The sequence below is a fragment of the Carettochelys insculpta genome, chromosome 6 (genome assembly GCF_033958435.1).
Source record: "Carettochelys insculpta isolate YL-2023 chromosome 6, ASM3395843v1, whole genome shotgun sequence".
Taxonomy (NCBI): Eukaryota; Metazoa; Chordata; order Testudines; family Carettochelyidae; genus Carettochelys; species Carettochelys insculpta.
This window is the reverse complement of record NC_134142.1, coordinates 99,540,416-99,562,591: the sequence shown is the minus strand read 5'-3', so window position 1 is coordinate 99,562,591 and position 22,176 is coordinate 99,540,416. Positions and strand designations below refer to the sequence as shown.

General features: G+C 42.8%; 1 protein-coding gene across 6 annotated transcripts in view; it reads left to right on the top strand.

The window, feature by feature from the left end:
- The first annotated feature begins 514 nt into the window (after window positions 1-514).
- Window positions 515-22,176, top strand: part of ANO5 (anoctamin 5) — a 101,031-nt gene continuing 79,369 nt past the window's right edge. For all 6 annotated transcript variants that reach the window (XM_074997674.1, XM_074997671.1, XM_074997673.1 and 3 more), the window contains exon 1: window positions 515-700. In XM_074997674.1, coding sequence (XP_074853775.1) covers window positions 643-700 — 58 coding nt within the window. In that variant the 5' untranslated portion in view covers window positions 515-642. The remainder of the gene's footprint in view (window positions 701-22,176) is intronic.

Here is a 22,176-nt window from a genome sequence, read left to right as displayed (position 1 = left end):
AGAGGTCTGGAGCCTTGCTTTTAATGTTTGCTTTGGTTTCACTCTCAGCTGTCCCAGTGAGCGTGGACAGATTTTGCGGCATCCTGTTCCCCTTTTCCTCCCCTGGGCACGTCTCCTCTGCAAAAATGAAGCTGGGGCAGAGCTTTAGACACCATAAAAGGGAAAAAAAAGTGCCGTAGCACAACTATCAGAGGTGTAGCTGTGTTAGGCTGTATATGCAAAAACAACAAGGCTTTGCCTACGACAACTTATGCTCCAAAATATGTTAGTCTATTAGGTGCTCCAGGACTTCTTGTTTTTGGAGGAAAAACGACATCCCCAACCTCGAACTGCTTGGTTGGTGCCCTGGGCGGAAGCAGGGCATGTGATTCAGGGCCGAGGTGGGGCATCCCTCTTGTTTCCCCAGCAGCATCGGGGCGGGCACAGCCCGGCAAAGGGGCAGGCAGCAAAGCGCACGGGCGGGGCTGGGAGAAACGCGCCTGCAGCCGCCGGCCGGGTAACCCCCGCTCGTTGCGCCCCTCCGGGCGGGGCAGAGTAACCCGAGCCGCGGGCGCAGGGAGGGAGGGGACGGGGTTGCCGCCTTGCTTCAGGCCCCGGGGCGGCCGGGGCTCAGTGGAGCAGGGCCTGGTGCGCGCCGCAGCCATGAATCGGCTGGGGAGGAAGAGCGAGACGCTGATCGAGATGTCGCTGGCGGCGGACGGTAGGTGGCCGCCGCCGCCGCGGGGATGGGCGCCGCTGCGCGGTTCCCTGGGCTCGGCCGCGGCGGCCCCAGCCGGCGCCAGCGCTGCGGGGGTGGGGGACCGGGGCTCTCCCGCGCCAGGCAGCGGCCTGGGAGCCTTCCCCCCCCTCCCCCCGCGGCCGGGAGATAACGGTGCCGGGCGGCGAGGGCCTGTCAGGGCTAGCGGGGGAGCCCCGCCCTGCCGGCGGCCTGGCTGTGGCCTGGCGCAGCGGAAGCCGCGGGGGACCCGGGGCGGCGGGGAACAGGCGTTGGCTGAGGTGGGTGGGAGCCCCAGCGCCTCCCGCAACCGCTTCCCTTCTTCCCAGGCGGGGCTGCTCTGCGCCGCGCGGAGGCGCCTGCCGCCCCCAGCCAGCCCCAGGGTGGGAGTAACGCCGAGTTCTTCCCGGTGCTGCCCTACGGCGGCCCCTGGGGGCGGGGCTCGGGGCAGGAGGTGCTGAGGGGACCGGGGTGATGGACCCGTAGGAAATGTAAGTGGGGCTCAGGTTGGGGCAGTGCTGCCTGGTGGCTCTGTTGGGCGGCTCCAGTGTCTTGCCGCCAGCTCCCCTGGGTGTAGGGAGTGAGACGGGGGGTAGACCCAGGCTGCCAGCTCCAGCCTCAGCTAGCGGGGTGAGCAAGGTAAGGGGGAATCTCAGAGCCCATCCTCAGCTAGCATTGCACCAGTGTGCCCTGGCCTGCTTTCACCTGCAGCTCCCAAAACTGGTGCAGAGCTCTGCCTGGGGCACCACCTTGCCGCTCCCTTCTCCGCTCTCTGTAATACAGCTTGCCGTGCCAATGAGTGGATTCCCGGGGAGCCCCCGGGTTTGGGCAATGAGGCTTCAGGCTGGTGCATTTTGGGGACAGGATTAGTCTATAAGAGTGTTTTTCAATCTCCTCTCATTTGGCGACCCCTTCAAATTTTCAGATGGGGATTTTCCCTCTTGGGCACAGTTTGCAGTCCCAGCCCCTCTCCCCCAGGTGCAGGGATCATAGGTTGAAAACCACTGTTAGATGGTAACACCAATCCTTTTCAGGCCGCTTTAGGCATAATCTGCAGTCCCCAGTTTGAAACCCATCTAATGGTTGTGATCACAAAACAGACAACTACGCCAGGCCCCTGTGAGTATGTGTTACCTCCTGACCCCATTTACGAAAACAAACAAACTTCTGGAGGAATATTTATCTTTCAAATAAAACTCCTGTTCTTTTTTGGTAACACCCTCTGATAAACTTGACAAAGTAGTTTTTTTTTTTTTTTTTGGACATATCACATTGGCCATGAGTATTTTCTCTCATTTTGAGTTGAAATTAAGGGGGATGCCATTGTCTACCAGCAAAATGTTGTTATGACTCAGAACAGTGGTCTGTTCCTGCTCCCACAGTAATAGGTTGTCAGAGCCAGATAGGGAATTTTACTTGACTGTCTTTCCCCCACTTCATCCAAGCACTGACATTTTAAGATGTGTCCAAAACTAACCCCTTGAAGTACCTCATAGCCTATCACAGTTAAGTGTTTTTCATGTAGCAATTGAGATGAAGTTTTCCTTATGATTGAAAAGAAAGATTAATATTTACAAAGTACATAGTAACTGTTTTGGGAGTAATCCCTTTGCATTCATTTTAACCTATAATGTTCTTTATTAGTCATAAACAGGGAATGTAAGAAGTACACTCATTTCCTGCTAGCTTTAAGTTTACATCATTGTATAAAGAAACACTGTTCCTTACCACATTGCAAATGTTACAAACTAGAAAGTGTTACCTGAATGTTTTAGGAACTTTTTTGGCAAAATGGATTTGAATTCTGGTAAGTCCAGTCATTGCTTTAGTTTTTGTAGCAATGTGGAGGGAGGGATCGCGCAGTAGTTTGAGCACTGACCTGCTAAGCCCAGGGTTGTGAGTTTAATCCTTGAGGGGGCCATTTAGGGATCTGGGGCAAGTGAGTTGCCGGGGGGGGTGGGGTGCTTGGTCCTGCCAAGGAGGGCAGGGGACTGAACTCAGTGACCTCCTAAAGTCCAGTTCTATGAGATGTGTGTCTGCATTGTCATGTAAAGAAATTTGTAATCCGATTCCTGTACAGTTTTCTAGGGTTGAGTTTTGGAGTTTCTTGAAGTGTTAACACAGTTAAGTCAATTTATCCATTTGTTTAGAAAAGAAAGAAAATCATCTAGCACCAGAGCTGGTAATGTCATCTCCAAAAGTATTTTCTTCTACAAGAACAATGAGCGTCTTCTGTGGCACCTTATAACTGTTATACTGGAGCACAAGCCTTCATGGGCAAAGTCCCACTTTGGCAGATATTAACAGAGGCAGCTGTGCAAGTCTATATACTATCAAAACAAAAAACAACAGTCAAGTAGGACTTTAAAGACTAACAAAATTATGTGTTAGGTGAGCTTTTGTGGGACAGACCCACTTCTTCAGACCATAGTCATACTAGAACAAACTCAATATTTAAGGCAGAGAACCAAAACCAGTAATCAAGGTGGACAAATCAGAAAATAAAACACCAATGTGAGCAAATCAGAGTAGAAGGGTGGAAATTGGGGTGGGGAGTCAAGAATTAGATTAAGCCAAGTATGCAAACAAGCCCCATAGTGACTGAAAATTCCCATCCTGGTTCAAACCACGTGTTAAATGTGTCGAATGAGTATTAAAGAGAGTTCAGCAGTCTCTTTCAAGAGTGTTGTGAAAATTCTTCTTCAGTAACATGCAAACTCTTAAGTCATTAACAAAATGGCCCACTCCATTAAAATGCCAGGTAACAGGCTTGTGGATCAGGAGTTTTTTTATGTCTGTTTTGTGCCCATTAACTTTGTCTAAGAGAGTTTGAAGTTTCCTGGGCACTACAGTACAAATCAAGGATGTCCTGATTGGTACCACACTGTTTCGGTAACCCACTGATCGCTATACTTACCTACACGCTTATAGCTTCAATCCTGCACACATAACTAGATCTATTATTTCCAGTCAAGTCCTTAGGTACAATTGCATTTGCTGTGACCCTACTGACAGAGACCAAAAACTACAAGAACTTTACCAAATATTCATAAACCTGAATTACCCACCAGGAGAAATAAAAAAAATTGACAGGGCCAGATGAATACCTAGAGACCAGCTACTCCAAGATAGGCCCAAAAAAGCCAGGAACAGAACACCACTGGTCATCACCTACAGCCCCCAACTCAAACCACTGCAACGAATTATTAAAGACCTACAGCCTATCCTTAATCAGGATGCCACTCTCCAGCAGGCCCTAGGTGACAGGCCTGTTCTCTGCTACATAGAACCTCCCACCCTATGAGGATTCTCACCAAACAGCCATAGTCTGTACCATAGGAACACCAGTCCTGGAACTTTTCCTTGCAACAAAGCCCACTGCCAGCTTTGTCCACATATCTTTTCTGCAGATACCATCACTGGACCTAACCAGGTATCGGAGGGGTAGCCATGTTAGTCTGGATCTGTAACAGCAACGAAGGGTCCTGTGGCACCTTATAGACTAACAGAAAAGTCTGGAGCATGAGCTTTCATGAGCACAGACTCACTTCATCAGTGCATCTGATGAAGTGAGTCTGTGCTCACAACTTTTCTGTTAGTCTATAAGGTGCCACAGGACCCTTCGTTGCTGGACCTAACCAGGTTATTTACAGAATCACGGGCACATTCTCATGTTCCTCAACTAACATCATATATGCCATCATGTGCGAACAATGCCCAGATGCTTTGTATATTGGACAGACTTCAAACTCCCTTCAACAAAGAGTTAATGGGTACAAAACAGACATAGAAACACTCCTGATCCACAAACCTGTTAGCCAGGCATTTTAATGGTAATTGGTGTCTGTTCATACCATGTGTAAATGTGTCGAATTTGAATATGTACTATAACTCAAGTCTCTCGTGTGAGGATTTGTCAGTTTTTATTGCAATTTTTTTCTTTTTGGTGCTCTGTACTTATCAGAGAGGTAGCCATGTTAGTCTGTATCTTTGAGGACTTTTTGTTGTTCTCTGGCACCTTATAGACTAACAGATATTTTGGAGCATAAGCTTTCATGGGCAATCTATAGGTGCCACAGGACTTCTTGTTGTATTTATGTATGTCAGTCTGTATTGGAAATGAAATTGATCTGAAGAAGTGGGTCTGTCCCACGAAAGCTCATCACTGAATAAATCATTTTTTTTAGTCTTTAAAGTGCTACATTTCTGCTGCTTTGTTTTATTGAGTTGAAGACATTCAGGATGTACTTGTACAATACTAAAAATGTACAGTTATTAGTCAATAGCTACAGCTGATCAGCTGTGAAGTAATTACATAGGGAGTTTGGAAATACATCATGGTTATCTGAGTAAATGCTTTAACGTTAGAAACACTGCAATATATAATGATGAGCTGGAAAACTAAAATCACAGGTGAAGGCCTGGAAGATTCACTGCTCCCCATTTGTCTGTAGATTAGAAATGTATGTCTAAGATCCCCAGGAACTCTGGATAACTGGAAAGGTATTAGGATTATAACAGCACAAACTAGGACATTGAAAACTGAGGTCATGTCAATATTAAAAAGTTGCACCATTTCAACTTCAAAATAGGTTTTAAAACCAGTTGAGTTAAAGTGAAAAGCATGGTATGGACAATTTAATTCTGGTTTATGTTATTTTATAAGTAATTGAGTTAAAACCAAATTTCTGTAAATCAGGTTGAAATTGAATTAAGAGAGCTGATATAAGAGTTGGCACCAATTTAACTACATTAAACCTTAGTTCAACTACTGAAGTTTTTAATATAGGAAAAGCCTGAGAGGGGGAAATTTTTTTGCCCGAGTTTTTCAAACTTTGTTTTTTGTCATCTGAGAAACAGATGAGGCTTTTATTAAAAAAAACCAAAACCCAGCACATTTACTTCCATTAAAATCGTTACTTTAACCGCACCCTTACTACTTCTGAAGGAAAAGCTAAGCAAAGTCGCTTACCTAGTCCTTTAGCAAATGAGCAAACAAATAAACAAGAGCAAAACACACACAGCTTTTCAGGCCTTCATTAAGTAGTGAGTGGGGGTAAGACTTTTTTTTCCCCCCCCCCCCCCATCACATAATTGTCTTTTCACTTCAGATTGATGAATTCTTAATGCTTTCCCTAAATGTGCAGCAAAGCAGATCTTAAGATATATGCATCAGTTCAGTAAGAAACTGGGGGAGAGGGAACAGAAGCCATGTAAGTTGTATTAGAGGTCATAGAAATTGAGCATGGGTTCATTGGGGCAGTAGCTTTGCAAAATAGGCCCTATAGTATATAGTTTTTCATATAATAACGTATTGTACAATGCCTAGCAAAAAAGAAACCAATCCTTGAATGGATTCTTTAGATGCTGTTCTAATGTTATTATTCATAATAATAGCTTTCTACTGAGCATGCAGAAGCTTTTCCATGCTATAGGTATGTAAATACCATAATGTGAGAGGCAGCATAACCCCTCAACTGTACACCATATATATTCTGTATCCAGAGGTCTGGGGCCCTGTGGGTCAGGAGTAGCAAGGCACAGTAAACAACTGGCGTATGTTTTCCTCTGGTTCATATTTGCATATACGTTAGTGTATCTTTGCCCCAGTTATACAACTGCAGTCCCTTCAAGCATAGTGAGTAGCAGGTGACCAGTGATCTTATAAGGGGAAGAAGGTCACACGTCCATCTCCACAGGGTTGCATCACTTTTATCTCTGGATTTGGAAGTCCTTCCCCCAGTAGTAAGCTGGGAGTCACACTTGTAGGAAACAGTTTCCTACACTTTCCTGCCTCTTTTCCGTGGTTTCCAACTACAAAAAGGTAGGGTAAGGGTACCCAGCATCATGACTGTGACATGAAGTGTTTTACTAAAGAATTTTAAATTTACCAGTATAGTAAGAATTAAAGTGGCAAGTCAGATATTACTTGGGAAATCTGCAACTAATAAAAGCAGGAGACTGGGGGCTTTGGCTGGGAATGTTTTTTTTGGTATTGTCTAGCTTTCTTCATTGCTTTTTACATGAAAAATTAATGAGAAATCATCGTTGTGGAGTACAGCCTGATGCTCTGGGCAACTGTGATACTGGTTTACACTTCAGTACCATATTGGAGAATGCATTCCTATGCATGAGTATTTTGAAAAAGGGACTTGCTTGATCCATAAATATAGTTTGAACTCAATGATTAATACAGCATTAAGAATTTCTTGAAGTAATATCTTAAATTCCAGGACACTTATTTATATTGATTGTAGTTCTACTTGTTTTTCCTTACCCATGGAAAAAAAACAACAAATGCCAATAAGAATCTTTTTTTCTGAGTGCACTTGTAATGCGTTATTGTAGTCCATTATCTCATCATCATCATTCTGAGCCATATTCTGATCTCATTTAATTCAGGGTAAACACCATTTATTTCAGGTTAATTAGTTGGATTTCCACTGGAATAACTGAGATTAGAATATTCTGTATTCAGTACTACTGTTTCAATTACTGAAGTGACAGGTGTAATAATTTCTTCTTCCTGTATAGAACTGAACAGGATATCCTGTTCTAGAAGAATTTGAACTAGAATAGGCAGCAGATTTAAAACAAAGGGAAGTATTTTTTTCACATAATGCACAGTCAACTTGTGGAAATTCTTGTAAGAGAATGTTATGAAGGCCAAGACTATAACAGGTTTCAAAAAGAACTGGATAAATTCACGGAAGATGGGGCAATCAGTGCTTCTTAGGCAGAATGGGCAAGGACGGTGTTCCTAGCTTCTCTTCGTCAAGGGATGGGGTATTCACTCTAGGGCACCTGACATTGATCACTGTTGGAAGACAGGCTACGGGGTTATATGGACCTTTGTTCTGACACAATATGGCTGTTATTTATTTGTACCTTTATTAAATGTATTCATTTGGAAGGCAGCTATTTCACAATAATTTTAGTGTATCATCCCCTTTTCTTGAATTCAGAATGGATTCTCTACAGCTGATCTGATCTGAATGAAAAACTACTTAATTTAGTTGCCAGCATTTTCTAGTAGCTAGAAGTTTCCCTTACTAAAACAAAGGGAATTGAAGTAAAGTGAAGATTGCCTTTTACCAGGCTATGAACAGTTATTGCTGTACATGTTGCACATTGCATAGTCAATTTTCAGTGGCTAAAGGCCACTGAATTGGGCTGTGTGCATGTCATTGTGGGGAATGGGGCCTAGATCATGTGCACTCTTACTGAATGAGTGTGTCTATGTTAGCACGCCCCACCCCCTTTCGAAAGGGGAATGCTAATGAGATGCTGCATATTCATTGAAGTATCTCATTAGTTTAATGGTAGCCACAACGCTTCAAAAGTGCTGTTTTTGATCGTGCATAGCTTGTCTACAGGGGGTCTTTTTTGAAAGGACCCTGCACATTTCAAAATCCCTTTATTCCTACAACCAAATAGGAATAAGGGGATTTCAAAGTGTGCAGGTTACTTTCAAAAAGGACCCCGTGTAGACAAGCCGTGTGCAGTGGAAAGTGGCACTTTCAAAGTGCCACGGCCACCATCATGCTAACGAGGTGCTGCATATCCCAAGCTGTGTCTACACATGCACGCTACTTAGAATTAGCGGCACTAACTTCGAAATAGCGCCCGTCACGGCTACACGTGTTGGGCGCTATTTTGATGTTAACATCGACGTTAGGCGGCGAGACGTCAAAGCCGCTAACCCCATGAGGGGATGGGAATAGCGCCCTACTTCAAAGTTGAAGATCGAAGTAGGGCACGTGTAGCCGATCCGCGTCCCGCAACATCGAAATAGCGGGGTCCGCCATGGCGGCCATCAGCTGAGGGGTTGAGAGACGCTCTCTCTCCAGCCCCTGCAGGGCTCTATGGTCACCGTGTTCAGCAGCCCTTAGCCCAGGGCTTCTGGCTGCTGCTGCTGCAGCTGGGGATCCATGCTGCATGCACAGGGTCTGCAACCAGTTGTCGGCTCTGTGGATCTTGTGTTGTTTAGTGCAAGTGTGTCTGGGAGGGGCCCTGTAAGGGAGCAGCTTGCTGTTGAGTCTGCCCTGTGACCCTGTCTGCAGCTGTGCCTGGCACCCTTATTTCGATGTGTGCTACTTTGGCGTGTAGACGTTCCCTGGCAGCGCCTATTTCGATGTGGTGCTGCGCAACATCGATGTTGAACATCGACGTTGCCAGCCCTGGAGGACGTGTAGACATTATTCATCGAAATAGCCTATTTCAATGTCGCTACATCAAAATAAGCTCCTTCGATGTAGGCTTCACGTGTAGACGTAGCCCCAGAGTGTCTCATTAGCCTCCCCATTCAAAAAGGGGGGTGCTAGCATAGACATAGCCAATGTGGTGTAGTGAGGAACACCTTGTGTTAACTCAAGTATAGAATTGATTACACAGTCAGTTAGACCCCCATGTTTGAAAATTGTAGCCTTAATTACCAAAGCCCCAAGTCAGTAAAACAAGTAAGACCTGTTGAACTTTAAGCCTAAAATCATAGGGTTGAAAGAGACCTTGGGAGGTCAGAGTCCAGCCCCCTGTTAAAAGCAGGAACAATCACAACTGAATTATTAAATCCACGACTTTGTCGAGCTGGGACTTAAAAACTCTGAGGGACAGAGATTCCACCACCTCTCCAGGTAATCCATTCCAGTGCTTAGTCATCCTCCCAGTGAATTTATTTTTCCTAATATCCAATTTACACCTTCTGCGCTGCAACTTGAAACTTTTTCTCCTTGTTCTGTCATTTGTCACTAGAGCACAGTCTCTTCATCCTCTTTAGAATACAGAAGCATGGGTGGGGAGGGAGAGGATTTGATAGCAGCCTGAAGGGGGGGTTCTAAAGAAGCCCATATTCCTCAGCCTCTCTTCATAAGTCATAAGCCCTGTGATTATTTTTGTTGCCCTCTGCTGGACATTCACCAGTGTTTCCATTACCTTTCTGTAATGGGGGTCCTCAGAACTAAATTCAGTACTCCTGATGTGGCCTCACCTGTGCCTAATAAAGGGGAATAATCACTTCCCTAGTTTTATTACTACAGTTCTATAATTTAATAAAATGCCACACACAGATTGGATTCAAGAGAGTCCTGCACTGAATGTTACAATTTTGTGACCAATTTGCATAAGGAAATTATGTATTGATAAGGGATATCCCTTTGCCAAGATGCTGTACAATGCATATTTCTAATATGCAAATTTAATATATTTACAGAGTTAAAGCCATCTGATCTGACTTGTTTTTTCTTCTTTTGAAAAGTACTATTGATACTGGGCCATTTCCACCTTGCTGAATAGACCTTATCAGCTGTGGCCCTCCCACTTACTGGGACCTCACTCTTTAAATACCCCTCTGAAACCAACCCCCCCCCCCCCCGCAACTCATGCATCTGATGAAGCAGGTCTTTGCCCATGAAAGCTTATGCTCCAAACTATCTGTTAGTCTGTAAGGTGCCACAAGACTTCTTGTTGTTCTCGAAGCTACAGGCTAACACAGCAACCTCTGATGCTTAAAGCCATCTCTGTGTTTCTAGTAGGCTTATGTGCATGTAATGTTTGATAATTAATTATGGCTTACCAGCAAGCAGGCCAAATTATGTTTGCATTACACATGCAAACAGTCCCACTGACTTCAGTGGCAGATCTCATGTATAAGGTTAAGACAGGGATCTGAAAATACCTCAAGCTGGAAAAAACAGGATTTTTTTTTTCCAGAAAGAGAGTGATTATGTGTATATGTGATGAGAGGTTAGAGTAAGGGGATGTATGAGGAGACTATTTACTAAGTTCAGTTTAACTAGAAACATTAGAATTTTTTTAAAAATAGGTTCTTTAAGATTTGTAGTGCAAGATGTTATCACATTCAGCTATCTTTTGCAAGCAGTGCACTTTGAAGTTAGAAGCCGAAGATAAAGCATAAATGGGTTTACCTAGATCCTGTAATATGCGTATGCCAACAGCAGTGTGGCGTACCATGACTTACATGTCTCACTTGTAAGGATTCCATTTTAAAAATCTAATGACTCTAAAGAAGTGTAAAGTGTTGGGCTCACAGGATGCAGATTTTTCCTATCTGGCTTAAGAACAGATAGCATGCTGCAGGGAGAGAATCAGTGTAGTAAACATCTGTGTTAGCCACAAATGTCTCAACTGGTGGCCTACACAGTGAAGTACTTTTGTAAAAAGATTATGCTATCAAGTTTACATATGTTTGCAGACACCATTCACTAGTTAAGTTCTTCCAGTCTTCTCCAAATGCTGTGTGATGTGGAGGCCCAGCACAAGGCCAATGTACCACTTTAGTTTCCTTGACTCCTCCCAAGAAGCCAATGGACATTGTTCAAAAAGCCACAGCTTGAGGTGAATTTCACTCAAAGAGTTGCAGAGGAGTGTTGATTTACTTTCTGTGGCTACTGCTGTTTTCCTCCCCTCACAGCAGAATAATGGCATTTTCATGTCAGTCTGAGCCATCCATAGCAACAGAGGTGCCAAGCATATTACATCGTGTGTTTGTTGAAAAAAATATTTGGCATGCTTAGTCCAGCTGCACCAGATCCCTGTGAGCAAACTTTTCATACTACTAAATTCAAATACTTTGGACAACGTCTGACAAATAATGTCAATGTAGACTAGTTGGCGTTAGTCGACACCCCTTAAGTATAGCAAGTTGGATTAGAGTGTGAGAGGCTAATTGTTATCATCCATGGAGAAGGGAAGAGAAAAAGCTTCTCTCAGTGCTTAAAAGGTGCTCATTTCATCCATCAGACATCCTTGGCTGTTCTTGCTGTATAAAGTTTGCACTCCTTGCTGAAATAAACAGCTGCTTCATAAACCGGAAGGACCTTTACACATGGATGGAGGGATGAGAAGGCTTGCAATGTACTCTTATTCAGCTGCTAGGATATAGTCATATCCTAAAGAATAACTCCACAGAAAAGGTTTTTAAAAAAATTCTGCTAAAATGCTATCAGCAAATATTTAGTAAACAATTCATGATACTTTTGTTATCGTGACTATTACAGTAATGAGCTTTCTAGGGAACTGCAAGTTGATCTGATCCTTGTTAAAGAAAGGTGTAAGTAGCAGTAACATTTTTCATTAAGAGACTGAATTAAAGGAGTGATGTGGTTTCCTGATAGGGTTCATTGCATCACACATTAATGCCCTAGATAAAGCTGATTATCATGTTTTCTGTTGTACATGTATATACATGTATGGAAGGAAGAAAAAATCTTGTATGGCTTGCATAATTGTTGCCATTATGAAGTTTGTTTTCCCTTTAAAGCAGTATTATATACCAGAAGGCTGACAGCGTACAGCAGGGAGAACATCTATAAGGTAGATAGAAATTTACTTTTTAAAATACTGGTGGAGGACTGTCTACTAGTTGTCTTGTACTCCCAATGATATGCAACCATTTGTTATCTGTAGAAGTCTACAGCTGGTTGTACACTGGTCACAGAAGGACCTCTATTTTGTCTGTCAGTCAGGCTAGTTCTACACCAGGACGGTTACCAACTAATGATAGTTATGTCAGCAGGGAAGCAGCCAAACATCTTCTTGATGCAATAGGTATGGACTAGGCCGAACCATGTGCAACACCTTTCAGAAAGCTAAGAGGACATGTTTTAATCATAGTTTTTTCTGACACAGAAGTGAGCAAGATAAGATATGTCTTTATCTACAGTGGCAGTAAAACTGTGTTCAGCTTCAATACGTCTGCTCACATTGTTGATTTCACAATAGCAATTGGTACTTTTTTTTCCCCCCAGCATCAACTAGGACTTGAGTGTCACTAAGTGTTTTTAAATGTATTATAGTAGTACTCAATTTTTGGCAGTCTTTAATATCAACTGTCTTCATTAATGTCCTAAAATCCTTAATTGTTATTTTAAGCCTCTAGGATACACTTTAATAATGACACAGTCTTATAATTGACATACATGTGCATTTGAACAAAGTTAAATATTAAGCTTAATGTTGACATTATAAAGCTTATATTAAAGTGATGAATACTGTTTGGCCTATAACACATTTGTAGCCTACCTTTGCTTCCAAGCAGCTTTGTTGCTTGTCCAAATTAACTTCCCCTTCTCCTCAGTTGAAACCTTGGTACTTATGACAAGCTGACCCTAACCAAGTTTACTCAACACTAGTCACCCCTCTCATGGCTAGGCACAGAGCAGCAGCTCTTCAATAGGCTATTTATTACCTCCTGCCTGCAGGCACTCCACTGTTGGAGCATTTTCTGTGCCAGATAACTCAATCAGCAGCTCAGCCCTGTGGCTGAGATCATAGTCTTTAGTCCATCCTTTGAGTCACAGCTGTCCAAACTCAAGAAGTCTAAAACTCTTCTCCACACAAAAAGAAATCCTTCCACTCTCTGGGGCTCTTTCTTAGAAAGCTCTCAGGTCAGCCTGTTGCCTCTTTTTGAGGCTCAAGAACCATTGTGACATGTTTGTACAATCCATTTTCAGGGCTAATATGGGAACCTAGTTCAATCCTCCCCTCTGGGTTCCAGCCTTGTTAGTACAAGGATCAGATTCTTTATTCTACTGATGTTTCATCTAGGCCTCTAACTTCCTCTCTGGGTCTCCCAGCCACTTATCTGTTTGATCAGGGACTCTTACCTTTCTTTTTTTCTCCTACAAGACGTCTTCTCTACAAGCACCTTTTCACTCCCTTTGTAGCTTACCTCTCCTGATACTACTGGTTAGTTGGCTATTGGATACTTTTATACAGGAACCACCTGATTCTTCTCACCTGGGACTCATCCTGTAATTAAAGTTGGCTAGCCCCAGGCTCTCCAGCTCCTGGGGCAAGCCACCCTGTTAACTAAGTGGTCAGAGATGGTTAGCCCTGCCTCAGCTAGCTCAACACTACACACTTGTGTTTAAACATGATCAGATTTTATTAGGTAGACCACGTCTTGCAGAGGGGCTCTTGAGGTGAAAAGGTGTGATCACATCTTCTCCCATTTACCACAAGCATTATTCTTAAAAAGAGAACTTGAACTTAACATTTCTGAAACTCCCTTTGTCTCACCCACAGAATATCACATATGAGGTCCATCTCAGTACGTTGAATTTTCTGTATAAAATGCTTTAGCCCCTTTTTGATTGGTTACTTTTCTGTTCTCTGTGGACAAAGCCTGAGTAAACAGACTTTATGAGCCCTTTCATAGCAGGCTGTAGAGGATTAATTCCATTTATGTACTGTGTTGTCATAGTGGCTGCTCCCACGTCCTTGTTGAATGTATGCAAAAGGATGTCAGTGAATCCACATACACATCAGGGACTCACAGCTGAAGCAGGTCAGCTTTTAGGCCTTTTGCTCCCTGGGATTGAGATATTGATCTCTTTCATAATTCTTAAAAGTGTATAGAAATGACTATGTCTGGACATGGTAGAGCATTTGAGCCCTTTGTTGTGATCCTTAGTAATATGTTACATTCCAGAAAAACACCAAAAGATATAAATGGATTATTTTGGCTCATTTTCCTGTGCATTGTTCCATCAAACCATTTATATGCTGTGAATACTGAGCTATAGAAATACAGCTATTCTGACTCTGGTTTTTGTTTTTAATTGCTACTGAATTTCCATGCTGTTATCTCTTCAGATGTGATAATGGTCAGATTTTAAGGTTTGATTTCTTCTTTTTTTTTAAATGTGTCCCTTCCATTCTAACTTGATTTTTCAAAACAATTATTTTTAAGTGAATTTTATTGTTGTGGAAAGAGTTCACTTGTCAGAATCCACAGAACAGGCTTAGCATGAGCACTAACAGCATGAACTTCCTCATGTACCTCCATCACTGAACCACCTTGGAGGGTCAGAGCATATTCCAGCTACCCCGTTCCCCACCCCAATTGTGGGTCTCCATTGAAGATGTTAGCAGAGGGTTCAGGTTCATGACATTTGAGAAGTTAATGCTTTTAATGAGGGTATTTTGTTACCGTAGTCAGAAGTTCCATGCCTAAGATGGGTGGGGCTGGAGACTGTGGGCGTTTTGGGAGATAACCCTGCAGCTATGTGTATGTTTCTCAAGAACAGGTAACAGAAACACCTCTTTTACTCCCAAGATGAAAAGGTGAACCTGTGTGAACCTCTATACTTAGGGACAAATTCTGCTCTGTTTTACAATGGTAAATGGTACAATCACTGGCCCAAATTCAGTGATTTCAGCAAAGTTAAAGTGTATTTATATAGGGATGACTGATGGTTTTGGGGATCGTGCACACTGATTAAAGGCTCTCTCTGTCACTGCCTACGCTATAGCTTTATGGTATCTTTGCACCATTTACCATGGTTCACATCCCTCTTCTAAATAGTGAGACTACAAGCATAGGGTTTCACCCTGGTTTTCACCAGCCTTGTTACTCTTTGTAGGGTCACGCCAAAAGCCCTTCGAGTTCTGAGTGTTCTCAAATTTATCTTCACCAAGTTCTTTGTTACCAGGCAGTTGGTCTTCCTCTCTGGTTCATCACTTTGAAAGTAAAAAACCAGGGCCATGGTTATCCATTATCTTGGGCACACCCACACACCACACACACAGTTTTTACAGCAACCACATTCATAACCGCAACATATATACATATTACATAGTGATTGTTATGGGTAGTACAGGGGTTGGCAACCAAAATAGCAAAAAGAGCCATTTTTTCCAGTTTGGTAAAACGCTAGATAATTCAAGAGCTGCAATGAATGTGAATACGAGGCAGTCCTTAATAAATACCATCAAACCATACTTTTTGTAACCCCTAGTTTAAGAGCAGTGCACACACAATGATTTATACTATGATAGGTATTTACAGCAGGATGGTCACAAACTTTTTACTTATTCTATTTCCTCACACTTTACATGTGTGTTTGTATCATTGTCTTCCTGACGTTCATTCTCGAACTTTCTCCCTTTCTGGACAGAGTGACCATATCTCCCTGTGCCATACACAGGACAGGGAGATATGCAGGGGAAGGGATGGCTTCTCCTGGCTACACCATGCCCCAAGTAGCCAGCGCTTCCCACCCCATCAAGCCCTGGGAAAGTGGCAGCCATGGGCGCTCCTGACCTGGAGTCCTGGGGAAGCAGCAGCCGCAGGCGCTCCCTGCCCAGAGCCCCAGGGGAGCAGCAGCCACAGGCGCTCCCCTCCCGGAGCCTTGGGGGAGCAGCAGCCATGGGTACTCCTGCCCCCAGCTCCAGCCCCAGCCCCAGCCCCCGAGGGCCTAAATATGTGTCAATTTGACTCTTTTAAAAAATAAGTTGGGATGCCTTTTTGGCATCCCAAATATGGGACCGTCTTACCAAATACGTACGGTTGGTCACCCTATTTCTGGAGGACGCTAGGGAGAGTTATCCAGCTGTCAGTGCGAGCAAAAATTTGGGTTACTGAGTTAAATTTTCACACTGTTATAATGTGTTAGATTCTGTGCCTGGTTTCATCCCATCTGTCCTGAGCTCTTTTGGGGAATCCACGTACAGTAAAAGCTTTATTATATGGCATCTCTGGGGAACTGGGGATGCCAGATAATAAGAAGTGCCAGTTGATAGAGCTGGGACCAGCAGTGGAACACGGGCCCCTGCAGCAGCCGGCCCTGGCTTGGCATGCTGGTTAACTAAATGTGCCAGTTACCTTAATGCCAGATAATTGGGCTTTTAAGCCATGTCTACACGTGCACGCTACTTCGAAGTAGCGGCACTAACTTCGAAATAGCACCCGTCACGGCTACACGTGTTGGGTGCTATTTCGATGTTAACATCGACGTTAGGCAGCGAGACGTTGAAGCTGCTAACCCCATGAAGGGATGGAAATAGCGCCCTACTTCGACGTTCAACGTCGAAGTAGGGACCGTGTAGTCGTTGCGCGTCCCGCAACATCGAAATTGTGGGGTCCTCCATGGCGGCCATCAGCTGGGGGGTTGAGAGACGCTGTCTCTCCAGCCCCTGCGGGGCTCTATGGTCACCGTGTGCCGCAGCCCTTAGCCCAGGGCTTCTGGCTGCTGCTGCTGCAGCGGGGGATTCATGCTGCATGCACAGGGTCTGCAACTCGTTGTCGGCTCTGTGTATCTTGTGCTGTTTAGTGTAGTGTGTCTGGGAGGGGCCCTTTAAGGGAGCAGCTGGCTGTTGAGTCCGCCCTGTGACCCTGTCTGCAGCTGTGCCTGGCACCCCTATTTCGATGTGTGCTACTTTGGCGTGTAGACGTTCCCTCGCAGCGCCTATTTCGATGTGGTGCTGTGCAACATCGATGTTGAACATCGACGTTGCCAGCCCTGGAGGACGTGTAGACGTTATTCATCTAAATAGCCTATTTCGATGTTTCCACATCGAAATAGGCTACTTCGAAGTAGGCTTCATGTGTAGACGTAGCCTTACTGTACTACTTTCAGCATTACACTAATGGAGAGCTTGTACTTCTCATTAAGCCAATGAGCAAAGTTTTAGGAAAGGTCAACTGGTAGGTGCCCAGTTGTAATCTGACGCTTACTGTGCAACTGTTAGAGTGTTTATTTTTACATTTGTAATGTAACAGTGGCATACAGCTCTATAGATGAAGAATAAACATAGGGTAAGGAACTAGTTATAGTATGTGCTCAGGCAGAACAGCTGCCACATTTGATCTTCCTAGTGTATATGGTGATAATTTCAGGCTTCAGTTTGAAAATAGACATTGAAAACAAGCATTTGGGTTACTCAGGAAGATCACCATATGATACCTAAACTTCGTTAATTTTCCACACTGATTATTCTGCATGATGTTATTGATTATTGCCAGAACTTTTATGTATACCCTGTTGGGTATTAGTAACTGATTAAAAGTTTTCAATCACGTTCTTTTGAGAAATAAGAATCTCTTTAGGTATGGTGCACTTTTACTATAGTCAAACTCCCAGGAGATGACATGATCTTCTCAGCAAGATTATAGGGGTAAGTACAAAACTTCAGCATTATCAAACACTTGGCAATAGAGCAGAATACCATGAAGCCAAGAAAGCTGTAGGTGGGGCACATCTCTGCAGGCAGCACATCCAAATATACATAGTCAGGTCTTTAATTTTTCTACAGTCTGTCCTCAAACTACAGAGTGCCCTGTGGTTTGCTGTTCAAAGAGGTTTTCTTAACTATCGGTTAAGAATTTTGGAGAGCACCAAGTTGGGAAATTTGTAGTGTTCTGTAAATGTATTATGCTGACAAGTAAAATCGATAACAGACACATGTACGGTAAGCAGCCATTTTCAGGGCCTTTGTCAATTTGGATGTCTGCTCACTTCACATAATTTTAAAGACTGATGCTTGGTCTACACTAGGAAGGTAAGTCAATTGCAGATATGCAATTCTAGCTGTGGCAGTTGTGTAGCTAGAATTGACTTATCTGCAATCGACTTACCTGGCCATCCTTACTGAGGAAGGTCGACAGGAGAGTTTCTCCTGTCAGTCTCCCTTACTCCTCATGATAGCAATGAGTACAGGGGTTGACTGCCAACCCCTGATAGTTTTGATTTCATGCATCCTTATCAGGTACGTGAAATTGAACCACAGAAGATTAACCCTGAGCAGATCTTTTGGCTAATGTAGACATGGCCTAAGACCTACTCGGCACTAGCATGGGCCATCAATATAAGTTACACACCATCAGCTATGTGAATAATGTAATTGAAGTCATTATTCTTATATCCACTTATAGTTGTGTCTTCACCCCAGCAGGTTGACAACTGATACTCCTCTGTTGACTCCACCAGTGCTTTTAATTCTGAGAGAGTAATGGAGTTGACAGGAGAGGGCTTGGTGGTCCATTTATCATGTCTATATTAAATGTGATAAATCTCACTGCTTGTCGATCCAGCGGGTAGTATAAACATGCCCAAATGCTTATATCAAATGCTGTAAGCACTGAGGGCTGCTGTCTAACTCCTGTTATTCATTGCTGGGAAACATCTCTTTCTGAGATGATCTGGGATCTAGTGCTGGCTCCCAAAAGTCATCACATCTCTGTTAAAGTACTTTGGGAACAAAACATGAGCTTTGCAAATTAGGAGTTCATAAAACCAAAGAGAAATAGGAGTGTTGTAATGAGATTCTTTAAGAAATAATCCTGAACAAACAAAAAAACAGAGCAACAGAAACAATTTTATGTTCTTCTGTTTTTGTTATTGCTGTTTTTGTTATAACCATATAAGTTGAAACCCTGGGCCACTGAAGTCAATGACAAAACTCCCGGTGACTTCCATAGCTCCTGGATTTACTTATACATCCCTGGAGGTCAAGTAAAACAAATGTAATGGGTCACCAAACTTGTTCCTGAGAACCAAAAAGTGAAGAAAATCACAAATGTAACATCAAAGTGTGACTGGATGATTTCAGGTATAAAAATGGAATGAAATATCAAAAAGAAAAGAAAAGGTCCAGGTAATTGTTCTGTTTTTATTGCTTCTGATCATCTTATTACACTACAGATTGTGCACACATCTAGTATGTGTAAGCCATTTTATTATTGTTATGCTACTCATGTCTGATTGTTCAATACATCCAGCTGTCACAGTCTCTGAGACTGTCAGGTCTTTGGGGCAATGACTGTTACTGTAAACTCTGTCTTAACTGGCATTCTATCATCTGGAATACTCAAATAACTGGTATTTTTACCATAAGTAAATTTTAGGTATGGTTTCCATAAATACAATATAGTGAAAGTAACTACGGATAAATACAGTATAAGTTTACAGTGTACAATAATACTACCTCAGCTACCTCTGTGGTACAATAATACTGTTGCTGCTAAATAAAGTACTCTACATAAATGTTTGTTACCTAATGCCTGTAGCCAGACAGAACCCACCCTTTTGCTCTACTCCATCTTGCCTTCTCTAGGTGCTTCAGAGCATGAAAGGGTTAGCAAAGCTAATAAGAACAATGGGCTAATTAACACCCAGGACTCGGACTGCCCTTGGCTGATTACCATCAGTTGATTCGCCTACACTGCTTGGTCCCAGATTTGAGAGGAAAATCTCCGGCCCATTAAGAAACAAATTCGCTCAATTGCTTATCTCACAGGTGTGAACTACGCCCTTGAACTCCCTGTGAGAACCAGCATCAGACAGTTTAATTCAATTGGCATTTTTTTTTAAACCAAGGAAGAAGCCTACGTGACCCAGTGGGTATAAAAGAGGGGTTTGGCAGACCCCCTATTTGAGCTCCAATCATCTTTCTTGCCAGACAGGAGGGTGGGGGGGTCTCCCCAGGTCCCCAGGCATGCCTGACTCCTGGAGAAAAAGGGACAAAGGACTTCTTCCCAAGGGATTGAGAGAAACTGGCCAAGCCACGTTGGTAACGCAGGGGTGAGAATAAGACCTGCTAGGTATTTTACTTTTTATTTTTGTGCGCATCTAACAAGTATAGATCTATGAATTAGAGTGTATGCTAGCTATTTGTAATCAAAGTATAAACCTTGTAACAATTGTAGCCACAAGAGCTTAACTCACTAGGTAGACAAACAGACATTGTAACAGTAAGAGATTAACTTGTTAGATAAATAAACAAAGTCATTGATTAAGTGGTAACCTGACTCCTCCTGTTGCTGTGCAAACTGAATACAAAACAAAGAACCCAGCTGCTTTCAGCTGCTCTCAGCCTGGTCACTGGTGGGCTCTGCCATAGACAAGGGCATAAGTGGCATCTCACCTGGCCATCGGCTAACAATGCCTAGTCTTGTTTTTCTTTAATGTTATGCATTGCTGGGCATCTCTCTTTATTATCTAGAATATTTGATAATATTCTCCCAGTCCCCAGGGCTGCTGGATATGAAATAGTTTACTGTATTTACTGTATGTCTGTTCAATAGATAGTGCATAGGTCCGCCACCAGGCTGAGATCACTGTAAACCAGTACAGTACAAATAATAAATTAACCACTGTATTTCTTAAATTTTTGCACTAACGTAACTCCAGTGATTTCAGGAGAATTTGGAATATACAGTTTATCCTAACTCTGTGCTCTCTCAGACCCTCTTCTCTTGAATATAAAGACTGGAGTGGTCCATCTTCTGCAAGTTGAGAAGATATCCAAAACATTTTCATCTTCTTGTGCAGCCACACAGTAAAACACAGTGCATAGTACTTGTTACAGCTGAAATGCTGAATTAGATTGGTTTCCAGGAATTCCACAGTTTACTATTTGTTACTCCACCCCTGAGAGGCTTCTGCAGCATCTTGCCCTGTATTTAAAATACCACCTAAATGTCTAGAAGTTTAAAAATACCATAGATTCTCCTTATGTGCAGTTCCCACAATTTAAAATATTCCTTTCTGGAACTGTAATTGATATGATTATCATTTTGAAAAATGTTGAGCTGATGAGACCTGTAACATATAGCATGTACAGAAAGATGTTTTATTATAGCCATGTTGTAGAGAATTCCCAGCACCACTGGCTCTTTAAATAATATCTGAAAAAGTTACCACCACATTAAATGCCACTTAAGTACCTCTAGACCAAGGTTTGTGGGTTTCTGCTAAGAACAGACCTTTTCCAAAGATGATGTGCCTTATACCAGAGAGAAGTTTTATAATCCTTTGAAAGGGAGTCACAAGGGATCCAAAGTCTCTGCCAAATTTTCCATTTACTTCAGTCTACCTGAATAAAGTTTGACTAAAAACTGAGTTAAGGAGATTCCCTATACTTTATAGGGAGATCAAAGGCATTGCACACTGATAGACTTGTTTCTTCTGACTTATTGTTCTGCACTTCATCAATTTTAAGACGTTGGAGCTGTCTTTGGCCTTCTTTCTTAAATGATAAATGAGATCCTGTTGATTCTGGGAATAGGCCTCTCCCTTTATCTCCTGTATGTTGCCTTGTTACACTATTATTCTTGTAAGTTTTGTTTCTTGTATGTGAATAACACCTTGTTCTTTGGAACAATTCAGGGGGTTGTTTGTAGCAAAATATGAAAATAAAGCGTGTTTTATAAATGCAAGTGTTAGCAGCAGATAACACTTATTATGCCTTTGAAAGGGAAGCACAGAGCCTGCTCCTGCATGTTCACCCTCAAGGCCTCTTTCTGAATCATCTGAGATGCCTATGGGGACTCCTCCTGCTGCTAAAGGACTTATTCTGGATATACACGGGTGTGAGTGAGAGCAGAATTTATCCTTGCATTCACCATAGAGAGCGAGTATATTTAAGGTTAATCTGGACTTGATTTTTAGAGATGAAACATGAAATACAGTACTAATACTACATTACAAAATAGCAGAACTGATGTAAATGCATCTTCTAACTGCTCAGCAAAACAGATGCTGCTATCTCAGTTGCTAGCTGAGTGGATTTGTATAAACTGTGTAAAGAACACACATGAACAGCACAGGAGGTGACTTCAGTTCTTCCCTTGCACTTTGTTTATATTTTTGCTGTTATAGAGACACAACCTTTTTTTTTTTTGTGGCTTATTCACATACAATAAGAATGTGTTGTCTTAT